Raw genomic sequence first — 19,874 nt, forward strand, 5'->3', positions numbered from 1 at the left:
AAGATGGATATAACTTAGAATGGAATTTAAAGGGGAAGCAATGGATTAAGGGCCATTTTACTGGAGTCTATTCATGGCAGATTCGGTGATTTTCTGTCTCACCATTTAGATGGCAAGGTTGCTATATGTTTATATATGCCTCAGTCAGTGATTGGCTGAGCGGGCTGTCACAGCCTGCTTAGCCAATCACTGACAGGAGACAGAGCAGCGCCACGGCTGTCTCAGGAGTGACAGCCCGCTCAGCCAATCACTTTCTGCAGAGCTGTCCTTTCTCAGTCAATGACTGGCTAACAGGCTGGAGGCTGAGCATATTTTTTTTTTGTTTTATATGGGTATTTAATTGTGCGTCCGCCATCTTGGATCAAGTTTGTTACGAACTTTGCATAAAGTTTGGTTTGGTACCGAACCAAACTTCTTGCAAAGTTTGTACGGAATCTCGATTTGTGAACTTTGGTTGGCTCATCTCTGATATTAACCATCTGCGGCATAATCTTTTTTTTTTTTAAGGAACCAGAAACTTCTTATAAGTGGCAGAATCTGCTCCATTTTCCAGTCTGTTAACACAAATGCATCTCTCTGGGCATATGTTCCACTGTCATCGCCCTCCTCCATGCACAATATAAGGGATTTTTTTTTATCAGTGTGTCATCTTAACTGCTAAAGTTTTCTTCTTTTAGCTTTTATGTTTTCTTCTTTGCCTTCTCTGTTCAAAAGCCCAAATCTGTGGTATAAAGTTACGTTAGTGAATTGTGGTGAGAGGCGTACACTTCTGGTAAGGCGCTATCAATGCTGAACTGTATATAGAGGGATAGGAGAAGCCCAGTAAAGAAGATTGGGGACTGTCTAGCAGCTACAATCCTATATCCTACAATGGGACAACACCCCTCTCCCAAAACTCTAACATTTGGTCTCCTTAATCCCTGGTGAAACATAGTCACATGGTATTGTTAACCCCTTAAAGACCCATGACGTACCAGTAAACCATTAAGTTCAGGGGCTCTAGGAAGGGAAGTACAAGTATTGTTGAGTGCCTAATCTTTTTTATCATCTGGTGGATGGATAATTTGGAATATGGATTTATTGGATGATTGAACAGCACAAGATGTACAAGGGTCTGAGGGACGGTACACACAATTCGCTTCCTGTGCGGTAGTGCTCTAGGAAGGGAGCTCAGAAGGGTGAGGACAGGCAGCTATCAGCAGCCATGTCCTCCCCATCGGTGATGAGCAGTAGCATTCGACCTCCCGCCCATCTTTAACCCCTTAAACGCAGCTTATCACTGTGTTTAAGTGTCAGTGACAGGAGCTTCTGTTACTCGCCGATCTTTTTCCCTGATTTTTTCCCTGACTTTTTACCTCCCTGCAGTCCAATCTGCCATCTTCTCATAGAGTCTGCCTCAGACAAACTATAAATCCACATATTTCAGAAATAGAAGGGGGTCTCATGAAGGATAGATCCGATACCAGATGGAATTAATCACATCTGGTCCTCTATGCCAATACGAGGTCTGGAGTTAAGATTTAGGAGCCTGACCCTTGAGTTTTCTTTGGTTTCTGACTTAGATATTTCCGTAATGCAACAGGCATTATGGTTGTACATGCACAGTTTTTACTGTGTTCAATGACTTCCATTAGGGTCTATTCTATTACTTCTTTTATTATATTCCTGTTCTTTTTTGCACTTACAGCATTGACATTGACCAATTCAATAGAAACATATGATGTATACTATACAGTACAGTGCAGGTTCCTTGCTGTATTGGATGCCCCAGGCTGGTGCAGGGGATGTGAGAAGTAACATCTCTGTTCTCTTCTTGCAGGGCTTCCTGTCTCTGCAGACCTGTGTGTGGACGAGCCCCCGGTGCAGCTGCTATGTAAGGTGCCCTGCAGTCTGGATTGTGTCATCAGTGAATGGTCAGACTGGTCGCAGTGTTCAAGATCCTGCTCTACTAAAAGTGCAGAAGGGAAGCAAAGCAGAAGCAGGTCAATCCTTGCCTACCCTGGAGAGGGTGAGTACCCACTGGTACTGTGTATAGCCGCACCCATGTGCCCATATAAAGATGCATATCTGATGTCAACCAGATGTCCGAAATGTCTTGGTATCAGACCCAAGAAAGTAGATGAAAGCAAAAGTCATTAGAGCTGGCCATAGAGATAAGGGCATATGTCGGCTAAGCACTTATTGGGACCACTTGCTCTTGGTACCTCTTATACAAGTATGCAGACAGCACCTGACTCCATTGGCAGGGGTTTATCTTCTAGGGAACAAACGTATTGGGCAGTCGAAGTCCAAGATGCCTGACCTTTTCCTCCTCCCAACATCTTGGGGAGTCAGGAGGCCCCCATGCACATGAATGGTCAACTCGTCCTACCAAAATCATTGAGTTCGGCCAACACATGTCCAGCTTAAATGGGTTATCTAAAGATCTCAAGTAGTCAAGCATACACACGGCAATAGCTGTCACTTTTGGGTCAAAAGACCTCTGTTCTTGTGATTAATAGGGGCCCCAGACCCCCCAACACACAAACTAATTAGATACTTATCAGGGTTTTTGGGATAACCCCTATTACACCAAAGTTGGCGAATTACTGTCCATTCGGCCAATAATTGTTTAGTGTAATAGGTCATGGTAAAAGGCAACGATCAGCCGATATGCACGATATCGGCTAATCGTTGTCTCTAAACAGGTAGTAAAAAAAAAGTTCATGATAGCGTCAGTCTGCTGGCCATTGCGCCATGAAATAGGAACGCAGGCATCAGAGAGACCACCGCTTTCTTCAAAGGGCCACCTGGACGATATAATGATTGTCCAGGCCGCCCCTCCCGCTACTTCCCGCGTTTTTTATGTTCTGGAAGCACAGACAGATACATGAAAGGTACAATGTGTCTCCTCGTCCTAATAGCTATCTAACAGTGTCAGAGGTTTGAAATGTAAATTGTCGCTGACATACTGTTTTCACTTTAATTCAGTTTAGGTTATCCTCTTAGTATAACCATCCATATATAGAGGTTATTCCCAACGTTCCTTCGTTAACAGACAACGTTGGACTACAGAATGTTGGATACCTTTTCAGGCATTTGTGTGTTAAGCTGCGTCGAAATCAGCATTATTGTAATAAAATACACCACACTACAATACAATTATATTACAGCACAATGTGATGATCTCATTGACTTCTCTTTTGCAGGTGGAAAGCTTTGTCCTTCAAACCAAGCCTTGTACGAGTATCGATTGTGCAACGACCATCCCTGCTCCACGTTTTACTGGGAGGCATCACCATGGGAACCCTGCAAAGCAGACGTAAAGATAACACAACTGAACGGCACCGGGAGCCGCAACAATGAGGCGGTGTGTGGCCTGGGAGTGCAAACCCGCAGAGTCTCCTGCCTGAAGAGCCACGGAGGCCAAGTCACCAGCAAAAGGTCACTCAGCAAAATGTTAATGTTATGCAAATTGTTTCTTGATAGATTAGAGTAATAAATCCGATATACGTTGGAAAAACTTACACAGTGGATTTAGCTTTACAGAAATGGTGCAGACTGGGCTCCACTTGGTGTAAATGCTGAATATGATAAAACTATCTGAGCCTCCTCTAATGTCTGGGGGTAGAAAAGTTGAATTGGTAAGGGCAGGCATTCGATGGACAAGAAGACCACTTTTTTTTGTAAGTCCCAATCCTCCCTCTACATATGATGCAATAAAATTATATAGTTCTATCTGTCTGCTGCCGCCTCTAGGGGGAGCTTCTTGTATACATATTTTTACAGCTCCTATTTAGTTAACTGGTAACTATATACATGTATACAGTTGTGTGTTAGATATATGGTTTTATTGAAATAGTCACTCTCGTTTCAAACAATATCCCTCCATTTGAAAGCCATGTGGTGCCTAAAAGGTAAATGAAGGCTTTCCTCAAATTAAAGGTAAATCAAGGCTTCCCTCTATCAGATAGCCTGTATTCTGTAACATATTTATAAATCACTTTTTTAAAATACTCATTAACCCTAGAAAAATCAACACTTGGCTACTAGGTGTCTCGCTTCCCTGCAGTCTACTTCCCCCTACCTGTTAGGTGAAATCTGACACAGCAAGAGCAAACAACAGACCTTGGGGCAGGGCTTAGCATGTGTTATGTGCAGGAGAAAGAGAGAGAGCCTGGGCTCTTTATTTGCAACCTGTGAGCCTGTCTACCTTCCACAGATAATACACAATGCGCCTTAAAGGTAAATCAAGGCCTCCCTCTCATCTTTCACCTTCCACAAAGGCAGTTGCCCCTTGTGTAAATTCCATTGTGTCTACTGTTGTTTGTCTTGTAGTGTAACCCCATTCTCATTGTTTATTTCATTTCTGCTCATATAGCATCTTTTAAATCAAGTGCATCAGTAACTTCTTCTTACCCCATATGCCATCTATAGCCATCCCTATGATGCCTTAGGGGAGTTTGTGCTGTGATTTGCCAAGGCCGTAAAGGAAGTCCTAAGTATGTACTACTGCTAAACAGCTGAGCTCCGGACCAGTGCAAAATGTTGCGCACACTCAGGGGCTCAATAACAGCAGTGAGAGAACGAAAACGACTGTGTCACCAGAGCTAACCTAGGGTTAACCTTACAAAATAACTAAAAAAAGGCAAAGTCCTACCGCTGTGCAGGTCCCTGGTAGGATACCCCCAGGTATAAAAATTTGTCTTCTCTTATACTTTTCAGATGTCCGGAATCTACCAAACCTGAAACAGTTCGGTCCTGTACTTTGCCTTGTGCTAAGGATTGTATTGTTACTCTATTCAGCGAGTGGACAACATGCCCCAAAAAAACATGTCAGCCTGGTGAGTATGAGACTGTACAGAAAACTGTGTGATGTTTATTGTTTGGATCACCTGGGAAGGATTTATATGGATGGGTCCCACTGAAAATATACTGTATCCTAGATATATTCTTGTAAATAAGGGGCAGTTTTATAGTAGTTATATTCTTGTATATAGGGAGCAGTATTATAGTAGTTATATTCTTGTATATAGGAGCAGTATTATAGTAGTTATATTCTTGTATATAGGAGCTGTATTATAGTAGTTATATTCTTGTATATAGGGGCAGTATTATAGTAGTTATATTCCTGTATATAGGAGCAGTATTATAGTAGGTATATTCCTGTATATAGGAGCAGTATTATAGCAGTTATATTCTTGTATATAGTAGCAGTTTTATAGTAGTTATATTCCTGTATATAGGAGCAGTATTATAGTAGTTATATTCCTGTATATAGGAGCGGTATTATAGTAGTTATATTCCTGTATATAGGAGCAGTATTATAGTAGTTTTATTCCTGTATACAGGAGCAGTATTATAGTAGTTATATTCCTGTATATAGGAGCAGTATTATAGTAGTTATATTCCTGTATATAGGAGCAGTATTATAGTAGTTATATTCCTGTATATAGGAGCAGTATTATAGTAGTTATATTCCTGTATATAGGAGCAGTATTATAGTAGTTATATTCTTGTATATAGGAGCAGTATTATAGTAGTTATATTCTTATACATAGGAGCAGTAGTATAGCAGTTATATTCTTGTATATAGGGAGCAGTATTATAGTAGTTATATTCTTGTATATAGGAGCAGTATTATAGTAGTTATGTTCTTGTACATAGGAGCAGTATTATAGTAGTTATATTCTTGTATATAGGGGCAGTATTATAGTAGTTATATTCCTGTATATAGGGGCAGTATTATAGTAGTTATATTCTTGTATATAGGAGCAGTATTATAGTAGTTATATTCTTGTATATAGGGAGCAGTATTATAGTAGTTATATTCTAGTATATAGGAGCAGTATTATAGTAGTTATATTCTTGTATATAGGAGCAGTATTATAGTAGTTATATTTCTGTATATAGGAGCAGTATTATAGTAGTTATATTCATGTATATAGGGGCAGTATTATAACAGTTATATGGTTATATTTTTGTACATATATAACATTATTATACTAGTCAATGTTGATGTAGTTTTCTTTTCTATAACTCTGGAATGGCCTTGAAATGGGACATCTATTTTCCTAAACCACAGATCTGTTGAGAACAATTGTCACTTTCCTTCCCCCACACCTCTGGCGGGTCATAGAAAGCACATTACTCAGCAGGGGACAATACTGAGCGCAGGAGACAGCTTCCCCTAAGAGCATGAAGAGAATTACATTCAGATTGTGATAAAGGTTCTCGAGCTGTTTCCTAATAACGTATGCCATTTAGTTTATAACTTTGGAATTATTCAAGCAGTGATGCCCAATGCAAAGCCAGTGATTGTATACTTGTGGTAAATAAAGGTTACATATAAATGAATAGCGAGCGGAGCGTTATGAACGTGCAGTGAACCTGACTGCGCCACCGTGTCCCCAGGCTATACCGCCTGCACATTCAAGAGCTAATGAAAGGGATAACGTCTGATGCGCTCCTTGAATGGAATCCACAACATCTGTGCTACTGTTATTTGCAGCTCAGAATACCTGCACAATTATAGAAAGAAATGACATGATGTTCACGGGGAAAGCACTTCGCCTCAGCGTGTGGGATTAAAATACCGGTGTAAACAGATCTGCAGGAAAGGATGTATTTGACCGCAAATTGGACGGAAAAAAAAAAGAAAATGCCAAATTTATATGGCTACAACTAGTAAGAAATGGTTCTTACCATTGGTGTCTATAGACAATAAAATTAAAGGAGAAGTGCGGTGAAAATTTTTATTTTATTATATATAAGTATTTTATTATATCAAAGTATTGTATTGCCCCCCCCAAAAAGTATACAAATTACCAATATACACTTATTACAGGAAATGCTTATAAAGTGCTTTTTTCCCTGCACTTACTACTGCATCAAGGCTTCACTTCCTGGATAACATGGTGATGTCACTTCCTGGATAACATGGTGATGTCAATTCCTAGATAAAAAGGTGTTGTCACTTCCTGGATAACGTGATGTCACTTCCTGGATAACATGGTGATGTCACTTCCTGGATAAAATGGTGATGTCAATTCCTAGATAAAATGGTGTTGTCACTTCCTGGATAACGTGATGTCACTTCCTGGATAACATGGTGATGTCACTTCCTGGATAAAATGGTGATGTAAATTCCTAGATAAAATGGTGATGTCACTTCCTGGATAACGTGATGTCACTTCCTGGATAACATGGTGATGTCACTTCCTGGATAACATGGTGATGTCACTTCCTGAATAACATGGTAATTTCACTTCCTGGATAACATGGTGATGTCACTTCCTGGATAACATGATGATGTCACTTCCTGGATAACATGGTGATGTCACGACCTGTTTGCCAGAGCTGTGTGGGCTGTGGCTGCTGGGGAGGATGATGGTAGAGGGATGCTCAGTGCCCCTCCAGTGCCCTGTGCCCCTCAGTGTCCCCCTGCCACCATCCTCTCCAGCAGCCACAGCCCGCACAGCTCTGGGGGTCGGGTCGTGACATCACCGTTTTATCCAGGAAGTGACATCATCATTTTATCCAGGAAGTGATATCCCCATGTTATCCAGGAAGTGACATCACCATGTTATCCAGGAAGTGACATCACCATGTTATCCAGGAAGTGAAGCCTTGATGCAGTAGTAAGTGCAGGGGACAAAAAAAAAAAAACTTTTTGTAAGCATTTCCCGTAATGTGTATATTGGTGACTTGTATAACTTTTCGGGGGCAATGGTTGATGCCAACTAGAGATAAGCAAACTTACAGTTAGTTCCAGTCTACGCCAGCCTGAATGCTCTGTATATAAATCCTGGTGGCTGGAGAAGATGGATGCAGCCCTAGGGCGAGCATTCAGGTTAAATTTGCTCATCTCTAATGCTAACCCCTTTACCAGTGGAAGAGATGGACGTTATACTGGTTTGCACGTCCATCTTTTTTCTATGATCCATGAGTTGATTGGAAACTGTTTATGGCCTGTGAATAGAATATCCCTATGCAGGTTCTCACATCCCAAAAACACTGGGATTGAAGTCAGCTTGGGTTTGTTCCTTTCTTCTTGGGCCCCATGACAGTCTTGTAGGTTGCCTCTATGGTATCTCTAGTTTTACTCAGGTTTGATATATAGTAATGGTAGCTGGTATGACCAATATTGATATAGCATAGAAGGTGGTTGATTATACAAATGGAACCAGTGATTACCAGTGGCTGCAGAAGTTGGATGTAGCCCTAGGGAGTTTGGGAAAACATGGATACTATGGCCATATTCATGTTTTCCGGGCAGCCTTAGGGCTGCATCCAACTTCTTCAGCTGCGGTTAATCAAATGAAGAGCGTTAAGGTGTGCATAAACCCCATCATGCTTGAGATTCACTCACCTCTACTGGAAACTAAAATCTTTTAGGAGGGAAAGGAAAAAGACTAGATACACTATAGGTATGGGGTAAGCAATGGAAGGGGAACACTATAAGCATCCAATATGTCAGTGGTATTGGGTTATGTCTAATGTCTAACACAATACAGATTTTCTTGAACATGAAGAGTTTTACATGCTTGTTGTAGCTAAACTCTTGTGCTGCTAATTTGATGCTGTCATTCTCAGGCTGCGTTCACACTACGTATATTTCAGTCAGTATATGTATATTTCAGTCAGTATATTTCAGTCAGTATTGTGGTCCTCATATTGCAACCAAAACCAGGAGTGGATTAAAAACACAGAAAGGCTCTGTTCACACAATGTTGAAATTGAGTGGATGGCCGCCATTTAATGGCAAATATTTGCTGTTATTTTAGAACAACGGCTGTTATATTGAAATAATGGCCGTTATTTACTATTATATGGCGGCCATCCACTCAATTTCAACATTGTGTGAACAGAGCCTTTCTGTCTTTTTAATCCACTCCTGGTTTTGGTTGCAATACTGACTGAAATATACTGACTGAAATATACGTAGTGTGAACCCAGCCTCAGATTGTGAACTCTGGAAGACTATCTGGGTGCCATGTAATTCCTCATCTCCCCTCTAGAGGAGCTGCAGGGAAAATTGACAACATACTAGCTGGTTGGGAAAGGATATACATTCTAAAAGGATAACTCCAATCCCTTTAGGGAATCAAAATCCTGTATCCCATATAATATTGTAGACCAGACGTTCCCAATTTGTGTGTATGAAGCTCGTGCAAAACATCAACTCCCATCATGCCCTGATAGCCGTTGGCTTTTAGGACATGTTGGGAGTTGTAGTGTTGCGCTAGATGGAAAGCCACAAGTGGTAGTAAAGATTAGTATAGGCAGCATACTAGATTTCTAGATATTATGTCCATGTACCAATTATTATGTCCATTATGTACTATGGTACCAACATAATGTGTAGATGGAAAAATGAATTGTAGACTTACTATACTTTACTGTACCATACTATACTTTACTATACCGTACTATACTATACTATACCGTACTATACTATACCATACCATATTATACCTTACTATATTTTACTAAACCATATTATACTCTACCATACTATACTATGCCTTACCATACCTTACTATACTATACCATACTATACTATATCTTACTATACTATACCGTACTATACTATACTATGTCTTATCATACCTTACTATACTATACCATACTATACTATACCATACTATACTATATCTTACTATACCGTACCATACAATACTATACCTTACTATACCATACTATACTATATCTTACTATACTATACTGTACCATACTATACTTTACTATACCATACCTTACTATACTATACCGTACTATACTATACCATACCATATTATACCTAACTATATTTTACTAAACCATATTATACTCTACCATACTATACTATGCCTTACTATACTATACCATACTATACTATAGCTTACTATACTATACCATACTATACTATATCTTACTATACCGTACCATACAATTCTATACCTTACTATACTATACTATACCTTACTATACTATACCGTACCATACTGTACTGTACCTTACTCTACTATACTATACTATACTATACCTTACTATGCCATATTATACCTTACTATACTATACCATAACATACTATAATATGATTTACAATACTATACTATAACTTGTAATATTATACTATGCCTTACTATACCATACTATACTATACTATACTATGCCTTACTATACCATACTACACTATACCTTACTATACTATACCATACCATACTATAACTTACAATACCATACTATAACTTACAATACTATACTATGCCTTACTATACTGTACTATACTATACTATACTACTCCATATTATTAAAGATAAGAATATTTGATGTTTCTTGACTCCGCGGTGACTTACATAAATGTTCTTCATGCTATAGGAGGGATCAGGGCTATAGATATTTGACAGTTTTTGTCATTTTAGGGAACAGCTCAGTGGTCAAGCAATCCCGATACAGGATAATATTACAAGAGGCTGTGAGCGGTGGTCAGGAGTGCCCAGATACGCTATACGAGGAGCGAGAATGTGAGGATGTCCCCATCTGTCTGATGTTCAGGTAAATTCTCATCCTCTCCGGCTCCGCACTTTACATTGGGTGATAAATAGTGACATATTTCCCACAATACTCAGAGGAAGCTGCAGAATCTTTCATTACAAGTGTGCTCCCTTAAAATGCGTGTCCGTCCTTTATCACTGTGTCATCTCAAGGCCCAACATTCTGAGCTGAGTGATTTTTTAATATATCATTATAGTGTTTGAGGCGCAAAGCTCCATATCTTTAATCATAGAGATGAATACAAATTCTGTCCGACTGCCAGACAATAGGCCGACTGTGAATAGTGGTGAAGTCACAGGGCAGCTTTATATGTGGCCTAGAGCAATGCCAGGGACTGAGTGTCTCTTCACCCTTATCCCCTCACAAGGAGGGAATTCAGCGAAACCCTAGGTAGCCACCCCAATGTACAAAGTTGCCAACATTTGAAAACTTTTTTTCCAGGGACACTTTAGTGTTAAAAAGGGTGTGGTTTATTGTGGTTGTGGTCTCGGTGGGGTGTGGCCTATCATGGGTGTGGGTTCAAAATTTTCAAGTTAGAATTTACAGTCAGAACAACACAAAAAGAGCATTACACACCCAGTATTAGGTCCACAGTATATTACACACTCCAGTATCAGGTCCCCAATTTATAACACCCCCCCGTATCAGGTCCCCAGTATATTACACACCCCAGTATTAGGTCCCCAGTATATTACACACCCCAGTATCAGGTCCCCAATATATTACACACCCCAGTATCAGGTCCCCAGTATATTACACCCCCCCGTATCAGGTCCCCAGTATATTACACACCCCAGTATCAGGTCCCCAATATATTACACACCCCAGTATCAGGTCCCCAGTATATTACACACCCTAGTATTAGGCCCCCAGTATATTACACACCCCAGTTACAGGTCCCCAGTATATTACACACTCCAGTATCAGGTCCCCAGTATATTACACACTCCAGTATTAGGTCCCCAGTATATTACATACCCCAGTTTCAGGTCCCCAGTATATTACACACCCCAGGCTGTGACTCAGAGATAGCATTCTACTGACTGACTGTACATACTGGTATTTTGTACCCATATGATGCAGCTGCACCCCATATCATCATACTACTGCCCCTTCATCATCCTCCTGCCACTCATTCATCATGCTATTACCCCTTCATCCTCCTTCCCTTCCATCATCATAGTGCTACCCCTCTAATCCTCCTTCCCCCTTCATCATCATACTACTACCCCTTCATCCTCCTGCTCTTCCACCATCATAGTACTACCCCTCTCATCCTCCTGCCCCTCCATCATCATTCTACTTCCCCCTTAATCCTCCTCCTGTCCATTCATTATCATACCAGTACCCCCTTCAGCATCCTCTTGTCCCTTCAGCTGTAGTTAAAGTAGCTGTAGTAGCTGTAGCTGCAGTATGGTTCCTCTAGTCCCCCAGAGACTCCTCTCCCTGCTTTGCATGAGTGACATCACTCGCGCTGGAAGCGGCGGGGGCGGAGCTTCCCGGGACATGGTTTTGCCGGGGCTGTCTTCTTAGAATCGGGACAGTCCCGGCAAAACTGGGACTGTTGACAACTATGAGTGTAGTCTCCACATGACACAGCTGACATGTCTAGGTGAGGTACCATAGGAGCAAGCAGAGAATGTAATTGTGCAGGCAGCCACCTGGGCTGGTATAGTTTGGTCATCATGGGTAACAGGCAGTAGGTTGGGGCAAGCAGAATTTAGTTGTTATGTGTATCAAGCATAAGGTCAGGACAGGCAGAAGTCATCACAGGTAAGAGGTAGAAGACAGACAGATTTTGGTTGTCATAGATAACAGAGAGAAGGTAGGGACAGAGTTTATTCATCATACATTATAGAAAGTTTGGACAGGCAGGGTTGAACCATCATGGGTGGTCAGAGTGCAGGCAGGGTTTAATTATCATAAGTAATAGGCAGTAGATGAGGCCAGCCCAGTTTGCTTTTCAAAGAGAACAAGTTGAAGGTCAGTACACAGGAAGAGTTTAGTTATCTTGGCTAACAGACAGAAGGTTTTGGTAAGCAGAGTTTGGTTATGGGCAGAAGGGCAGGACAGGCAGGGGTCGGTCATCAGAGGTTATGGGCAGAAGGGCAGGACAGGCAGGGGTCGGTCATCAGAGGTTATGGGCAGAAGGGCAGGATAGGCTGGGGTCGGTCATCAGAGGTTATGGGCAGAAGGGCAGGACAGGCAGGGGTCGGTCATCAGAGGTTATGGGCAGAAGGGCAGGATAGGCAGGGGTCGGTCATCAGAGGTTATGGGCAGAAGGGCAGGATAGGCAGGGGTCGGTCATCAGAGGTTATGGGCAGAAGGGCAGGATAGGCAGGGGTCGGTCATCAGAGGTTATGGGCAGAAGGGCAGGATAGGCAGGGGTCGGTCATCAGAGGTTATGGGCAGAAGGGCAGGATAGGCAGGGGTCGGTCATCAGAGGTTATGGGCAGAAGGGCAGGATAGGCAGGGGTCGGTCATCAGAGGTTATGGGCAGAAGGGCAGGATAGGCAGGGGTTGGTCATCAGAGGTTATGGGCAGAAGGGCAGGATAGGCAGGGGTCGGTCATCAGAGGTTATGGGCAGAAGGTAGGGCAGGAGAAGCTGAATCATAATGGGCATGAGGAAGAAGAGCAGACTGATCTTGGTCATCACACATAACAGGCAGAAGGTCAGAGCAAAAAGCATTAAATTATTACAGATAACCAATTGTAGGTCATGGTAGGCAAGGTCATTTGTCACCGATAACACACAGAAGGTGAGGGCAAACAGAGTTTGGTCATTGCGGACAACAGACAGCAGGTGTGCAGGTAGAATTCAGTTGTACGGCATAACAGGCAGTAGGTTGGGCCAAGCAGAGTTTGGTCCTTATGGTTAACAGGCAGAAGGTCAGGGAAGGAAGAAGTAAGCTATCAAGGGTAATGTGAATCTGGATGAAGTCTCCATAAAGCAACACAAAATGACACATAGCCAAAGAAAGTACATAACAAAGGGGGTTAAAAAGAGTTGATAGCAGAAGTTGGGTGTGGCCATCAACACAGTGAAGCCAAAGTACTTTTAGAATAGCAGAGCTGAATAGTACAGCAAACCCTATGATGTATTCCATACCATGAACATACATAGAAGAGGAAATACTTCTCTCCTACATCTCTGTTACAGCAAGGAGGACATTATAGAGCAGTAGCAAGTATTGAACTTGTAAGGCTAGCACTGGGGTGAGATCTAATACTCACCCACAAAATCCTGTAGTCTCTTTGTAGTTGCGCTGTCCTCATAGACTTCTATGGGCAATTGTAACCTGATCCATCAGTGAGCTGAGTTTGTCTGATCTCTTAAGATGGCCTGGAGCTGTTTTTCAGAGTGAATTATGAGTTTAGAATGGGAAAAGCAGTAAAGAAGCTTAATATACAAAGAAAGAGGCATTTTTCTCTGATAAGATACATTACAATCTTTTCTCTAATAAGACACATTACACATTTCCTACATTTTCTTATACTATCTATATTTATAAAGTTTGTTGAAACTACAATAACTATTATTTACATGTGCCTCATTTACTGTCCCTGTATTCCCCTAGCTCCAGTTCAGTGTTTGCTTTAGTTGCCTTGTGCCAGTGCCATTCCCATACTGCCTATGTCATGCTGCAATCTGCTTTGTGTGTGTGGGCTTACAACTTCCTCCCATAGGGCATAAATTCTTATAAGTATAGAATAATGCAGAATCCCATCTGAAGGGCTAATATATTACACCGTGTCCAGCATACAAAGTAGCGTAAAACTTTAGTACTCCATAATATAATGTGAGCATAACCCGCTATTCCTCCCTAGTGTTAGTTTTACAGTTTTAGTATTTGTTTTTCCATTACACAATGAAGGTTAATTAAGCGAGCCGATCCGGTGTCACTGATTACACGAGATGATTAACAGGAGCCGATGTTTTCAGATATAACCGGAGATTAATTCTCTGCGCTATTTAAAATGAAAGAATTTCAAAGCAAATTTATGTCATCCGCCGACCTGTGTCACAGCGATATAATTATAGCTATGTTGTCTGGAATTTGGGAGTAATTACAGATTATACCTAAAATAAGAGTTTCTATGTATCAGCGGAGACAGTTCCCTGACCTGCCATGTCTGTGTGCTCCCACTATTTGTTCTGATGATCGGACAGAATTAACCTCAGCTCCCTTCATTAATAGCTATGAGGCCACTGTTTGACGTCACTTAATTATTTGATCCGCGGTTAATTCAATTAGGATTTTTGTAGAAAGAAGAGTAAACCCATAGCAACTGAAGAAGAGGGAATCAGTCCCCCTGGTTCGCCAATTCTGCAATGCATTGAATATAATGGGGGGGGGGTCGTTTGCCAATTGGTCAAATATGAATAACAAGGATGCATTTATTTCAATATATGTATGCTAATAGTGAGTGGATACCCATGACCTCCCACCCTGACAAAGCATGACCATTTAACCACCAGCATTACCTCTGCTAACAAGTTTTCCCCCATGTTTTTAGAATCTTCAGAATTGTTGGTAATCTCCTGCTCACTTATCTATCACATAGTCCCATAGGTCATAACTTTAGTTTCCCAACATGTTAGCATTATAAACATCCTGTCTTTTATTATAAACAAGCGGGAAATTAGGGTTGTCAGGACTGTCGGCTGCTCCATTAGCAGAATACAGACCACCTTTAAACTAACTTCATTGTGGAATGATCAGGATGTTCAGGGTGTATCTCTACTATGGGCTGATACCCAATATCTAGGGATGGGATCAAGGGCATTTGCACCGTATAGAAAGGTCCTACTAGGCTGCTATGAGTTGCCTGGAAAGAAGGTTGGGTCATCTGCATTCTCATTTCTAATGCATACCCCTAAATAAAGGTTGTGCTATCCCACAGGTGCTAGGTATTGTGCTACCAGTCATGGGGCTCAGAGTGGTATAAGCCCCCCCAGGTCCCAACACATACCCGTCAATATGTGTAGATGTAGTTCCTGGTGTTCCCTGTACTGTGTAATGGTAACCAGATGAACATGTTTAAGGGCAGGTTTTCTTAAAGTAACAGTACGGTTTTAGAAATAAGTTCACGCACAGTGTTATGCCCTTAAGAGAAGGTTGCAAGGTTTCTCCCTTTTAATACAAGTGAATATTGTTTAGGTAGGACTTGGGATAGTTGTTACTTGTCTTGACAGTCTTTAGGTTAGGTTTTAGGTAGATTTGTAGAGTAGGCTAGGGCGTCTTTCTAATAGTATAGAACTCTGTCATGTGTTTCTTGTAACCTTGGCTGAAGTTGTGTGACTTGTAGAAAAAAAAATACCCATACTCACTGCAAATTAAGAACCACCTACTGTTGGAAGAGATCACAGAGTGCCAGGGCCAGGAGAATACATCTGGGTAGAGCTAGTCCCTCAAGATTACCCAAGAAGATTGAGCAAAGGTCAGCAGGGTAATTCGGCAAACTAGCACGCTTCTCCAACCCCTGGGGATAGTCCTGGTCAGCTGAAGGACTTCCTGAAGAAGGAAAGTCTCCCCAGCAGGGGCGTAGCTAGAGGTTCAGCCTAGGGGGGGCGAGTGAGTCTCAGTGGGCCCCCAACCGATTGTTACCCATAGGGAACCTCAGTAGGTGACAATGCTTTCTGAATAACAAAGGGTATTTTCTACTACATTATTCATAGCAAACAGGGACTGAGAACAGTGGGAAAGACTTTCTACATTTCACATATATAACCATGTAAAAATTAAAGGGGCTATCCAGCTTTGCAAAAGCATAGCTGCCTTTTTCCAGAAACAGCGTCCCTGTCCTCCAAAGCTTGTGTGTGGTAGTGGTAATACCAGAAACAACATAGAGGAAGCTATGGCGCTGAATTAGCCATCCATCCATCCATCCATCCATTCTTCTATCTCTTTATCTCATATCTATCTGTCTAATATCTATTTGGCAGCATGAGGACTACACCATAGCTGATGGTCAGTGACCAAATTAGCAACACCCGCAGTACCAATACAGTAAATGTATAGTACAAATGTTGGGTAATAACATGCAGTTCAAGGCAAGTATACTAAATAACCTATATACAAAAGAGCCAGACTACTGCAACATAACTAAATGGAATAATTACTTTATTAATCCATTGAAACAATATCAGCTCCAATAATCCTGGTGTACAGGGTATGAGAGCAGCCAATTTATGCCTCCATGTAGTATTTAGACCCAAGTTTATCCCTCATATAGTTCACAGGTTACTTCTATGCTCTCATATAGTAAAAAGGTCACTATCTATACGCTAACATTGTAGATTATCCCCCCTAGTTCCTCCCTGTGCACCCCATATAGTAGTCACGCCCCTCTGTACCTTCATGTTGAAATTCAGTTTTCTGTGCCCCAACATAGTTATTATTTCCCTCTGTTTCCATGTAGTAGTAGTTAGGGCCCTCTGTGCCTTTATACAGAAGTTTGACCCTCCTCTGTGCTTTTATCTAGTATTTAAACCTCTCTGTGCAGGCAATCCCCCCCCCCCCCCCAAAAAAAAAAAAAAAAAAAAAGAATGTTGTCTCCTCCATGTAGGCATCCTCTCCAGCACCATCTCATGTAGATAATCCCTCCCCCTGGTATGTATTCCCCATGCAGTCACACCCTTCCCCAGCAGTAATCTCCCTGGTGGTTAGACCCACCACCACCACTGTGAGTAGACTGTACCTCTAAATTAGGTACTACCTTTTCAGTTATCCAGCACATCCCATACCCCAACCCCCATAGATAACCTCCTTCCCAGGAATTAGCCCCACCCACATAGGTCTTCTCCTCTATTACTAAGTGAAAATATCCATACTTACCTGCAGTGTGGTTGCAGTACTGTAGTCTTCTCATGTCAGCTCTCTTCCTGCTCTGTGAGCGCACGAGTGACATCACTCATGTCCCACAGCTCTAAGGGAGGGAACGGCCTCTTGTGGCCACAACAGTGATTGGCAGGGTGGAGAGCCAATGCTCTCCTCGCCTTTTCAATCACCCTGCAGTATTCGGCTATGTTCACACTAAGTAAAACTACGTCCGTTGTTGCCGATGGCAACAACGGCCATAGTTTTTGTGCAGTGCAACACAGCCTATTGAGCAATGGCATCCCGGCCGGAGCGTACACACATTGTATACGCTCCGGGCGGAATCTGTGCGGCCCCGCAAATAACTGACAGGTCAGTTTTCTGCGGGCGGAATTCAGTGAATTCCGGCCGCAGAAAGACCTGTCAGTTCACACAGTGAAGCGAGCAGCTCCGGCCACTTGCTTCACTGTGTGCTATGGGGAGCTCTGATGCAGGCGCACGCTGATGCGCCCGCATCAGAGCTCTGCTGCCGGAAAGATCATCCAGCCGGTACTTAAGTACCGGCTGAGATGATCTGGCCAGAGACCGGCCGTTCCGTGACCCGGCCGGGGTCACGGAACGGCCGGTCTCATACGTAGTGTGAACATAGCCTTCAACTGTATGTTCTCCTCACATACAAGCGCATACAGCTAAATTGTCAGACACAACATTTGGTAGCCATGTGGGCCCCCCAGAAGCACTGGTTGCTGTCCAGGGGCAACCTACAGCCAATAGACATTTGTTAAGTCTGTCTGCAAAAGCAATAGCTTTGGCGGACAGAATTAACTGGCCAAATCTTCAGTGGGCCCCCTGCCTGTGTGGGCCCGGGAGCGGCTGCCCCCTCTGCCCCCACCAAATTACGCTACTGCTCCCCAGATATAGACAGGTTTGGGTCCCCCTATAGCGGTAGTTCCCCCTGTTTTAGCAGGCCATACCCTTGGTAGTAGATACCTACAGTACAAGAATCAGGAATAGGCTTTCATGTTCTTGGGCACCTGGCTACATTAAGAAACTTACCTTCATCCTCAACGCCTGTATAAGTACTGCTGCGTGTAAGAGCGCCCCTTACTGCAGTGAATATGGTTTACTACATACAACCTTTGGACAGAAGTGATGCTGTTTTAAAGGACACCAGCCATATTGTTCTAACCCAGCCCGAACTCTTTAACTATATCTTTTCCAGAGTGTAACGTTCAAAGGGTAATGCTCTAAGTGAGGGGGATACTAAGACCATCAACTGGCTTTCAAAGACTGTAAGTGAAGTAGAAACTAAGGGTAGGGTCCCATATTGCAGCTACCAAAGAAATAATGCCCCCATGCAGTAGCCAATGGCCACATGCTGGCAAATTGTGGTACTGGCAAATTGTGGTACTGGCAAATTGTGTAGTCATTGGCCACCACATGGGCCTGGTTTTGGCCACACTTTCGGTAGCTGCAGCATAGGACTCTGGTAGCTCCAGCTTGTGGTTTATCAGCAGGTCTTATTCTCCATCTGGACCAGATAAGAGGCCTATGACCCTCAGAAAGTGCCCAATTTCCAAACTTCGATGGACATTTCCAAGTATATACTAACTCTCTTCTACTCAATGTGACTGAGCTATAAATATGGGACTTTAAGACGATCAATATCAGAATAATCCCGTTTCATCCTAAATCAGAGCAATAAAAAGATGTCACTACAAAGGTGGCCCGGTGTCCGGGGATGATGGGGTCACGCTCAATGAAAGTCAGTTTGGTTCTGATGTCGATCCCTGAAGTTCTCGGCTTTTCGGATTGATGTAGAAACAGCTGCACCTAAGGAATTATCCCTACCTGTGGACAACTTCAAGGAAGGAGGGAACGCCTGTTCAGAGACTTGATGTGAAACATCTGAAAGGGAACGTTTTAGTTCAATGCGCGCAACTTAATTGTAGGTTCCCTCAGATCTGTCAGCGAATCGGGGAAGATAAATAGCATCTCTGGCCCAAAGTTGACATTGTGTCTAATGTGTTGAGTGCTTTATAATTACCGATAAGTGGAACAATTTAAAGATTTCAATTTTTTTTAACCAATTCCGGGGGATTTTAAGAAATGGATTTACATAAGGATGACGCATAAAGGAACACTCAATGGCAAACATGCTAAAAAAAAACCACATACAATGTAATAGAGAATAGAACAGAGAAAGGAAATCGGAGAATGTACACTTAAAGGTGTATATAGGTGGCACGAGGGTGTCCGACATGTGACATGTATGTAGCTGCCCTATTATAAGTTCTAACAGGGGTCTCCAACCTGACACAGTGCTCTCTTCTGCCACCTCTGACCATGTCAGGAACTGCCCAGAGCAGTGGCAAATGCCCATAGAAAATCTGTCTTGCTCTTCAGACTGGAAATGATACAACTTCCTGCAGGACATACAGCAGCTGATAAGTACTGGAAGACTAGAGATTTTAATAGAAGTAAATAAATCCCCGACACTTTCTGGCATCAGTTGACGCTTTGTTTGATCAGCG

At 42.3% G+C, this 19,874-nt stretch overlaps 1 protein-coding gene across 3 annotated transcripts in view; it reads left to right on the top strand.

Moving 5' to 3' along the window:
* Window positions 1-19,874, top strand: part of THSD7B (thrombospondin type 1 domain containing 7B) — a 420,171-nt gene that overhangs the window by 238,999 nt on the left and 161,298 nt on the right. For all 3 annotated transcript variants that reach the window (XM_069982655.1, XM_069982658.1, XM_069982657.1), the window contains 4 exons: window positions 1,820-2,008; window positions 3,189-3,423; window positions 4,705-4,823; window positions 10,386-10,518. In XM_069982655.1, the coding sequence (XP_069838756.1) occupies window positions 1,820-2,008; window positions 3,189-3,423; window positions 4,705-4,823; window positions 10,386-10,518 (676 nt within the window). The remainder of the gene's footprint in view (window positions 1-1,819; window positions 2,009-3,188; window positions 3,424-4,704; window positions 4,824-10,385; window positions 10,519-19,874) is intronic.

The sequence above is a fragment of the Dendropsophus ebraccatus genome, chromosome 9 (genome assembly GCF_027789765.1).
Source record: "Dendropsophus ebraccatus isolate aDenEbr1 chromosome 9, aDenEbr1.pat, whole genome shotgun sequence".
Classification (NCBI taxonomy): Eukaryota; Metazoa; Chordata; class Amphibia; order Anura; family Hylidae; genus Dendropsophus; species Dendropsophus ebraccatus.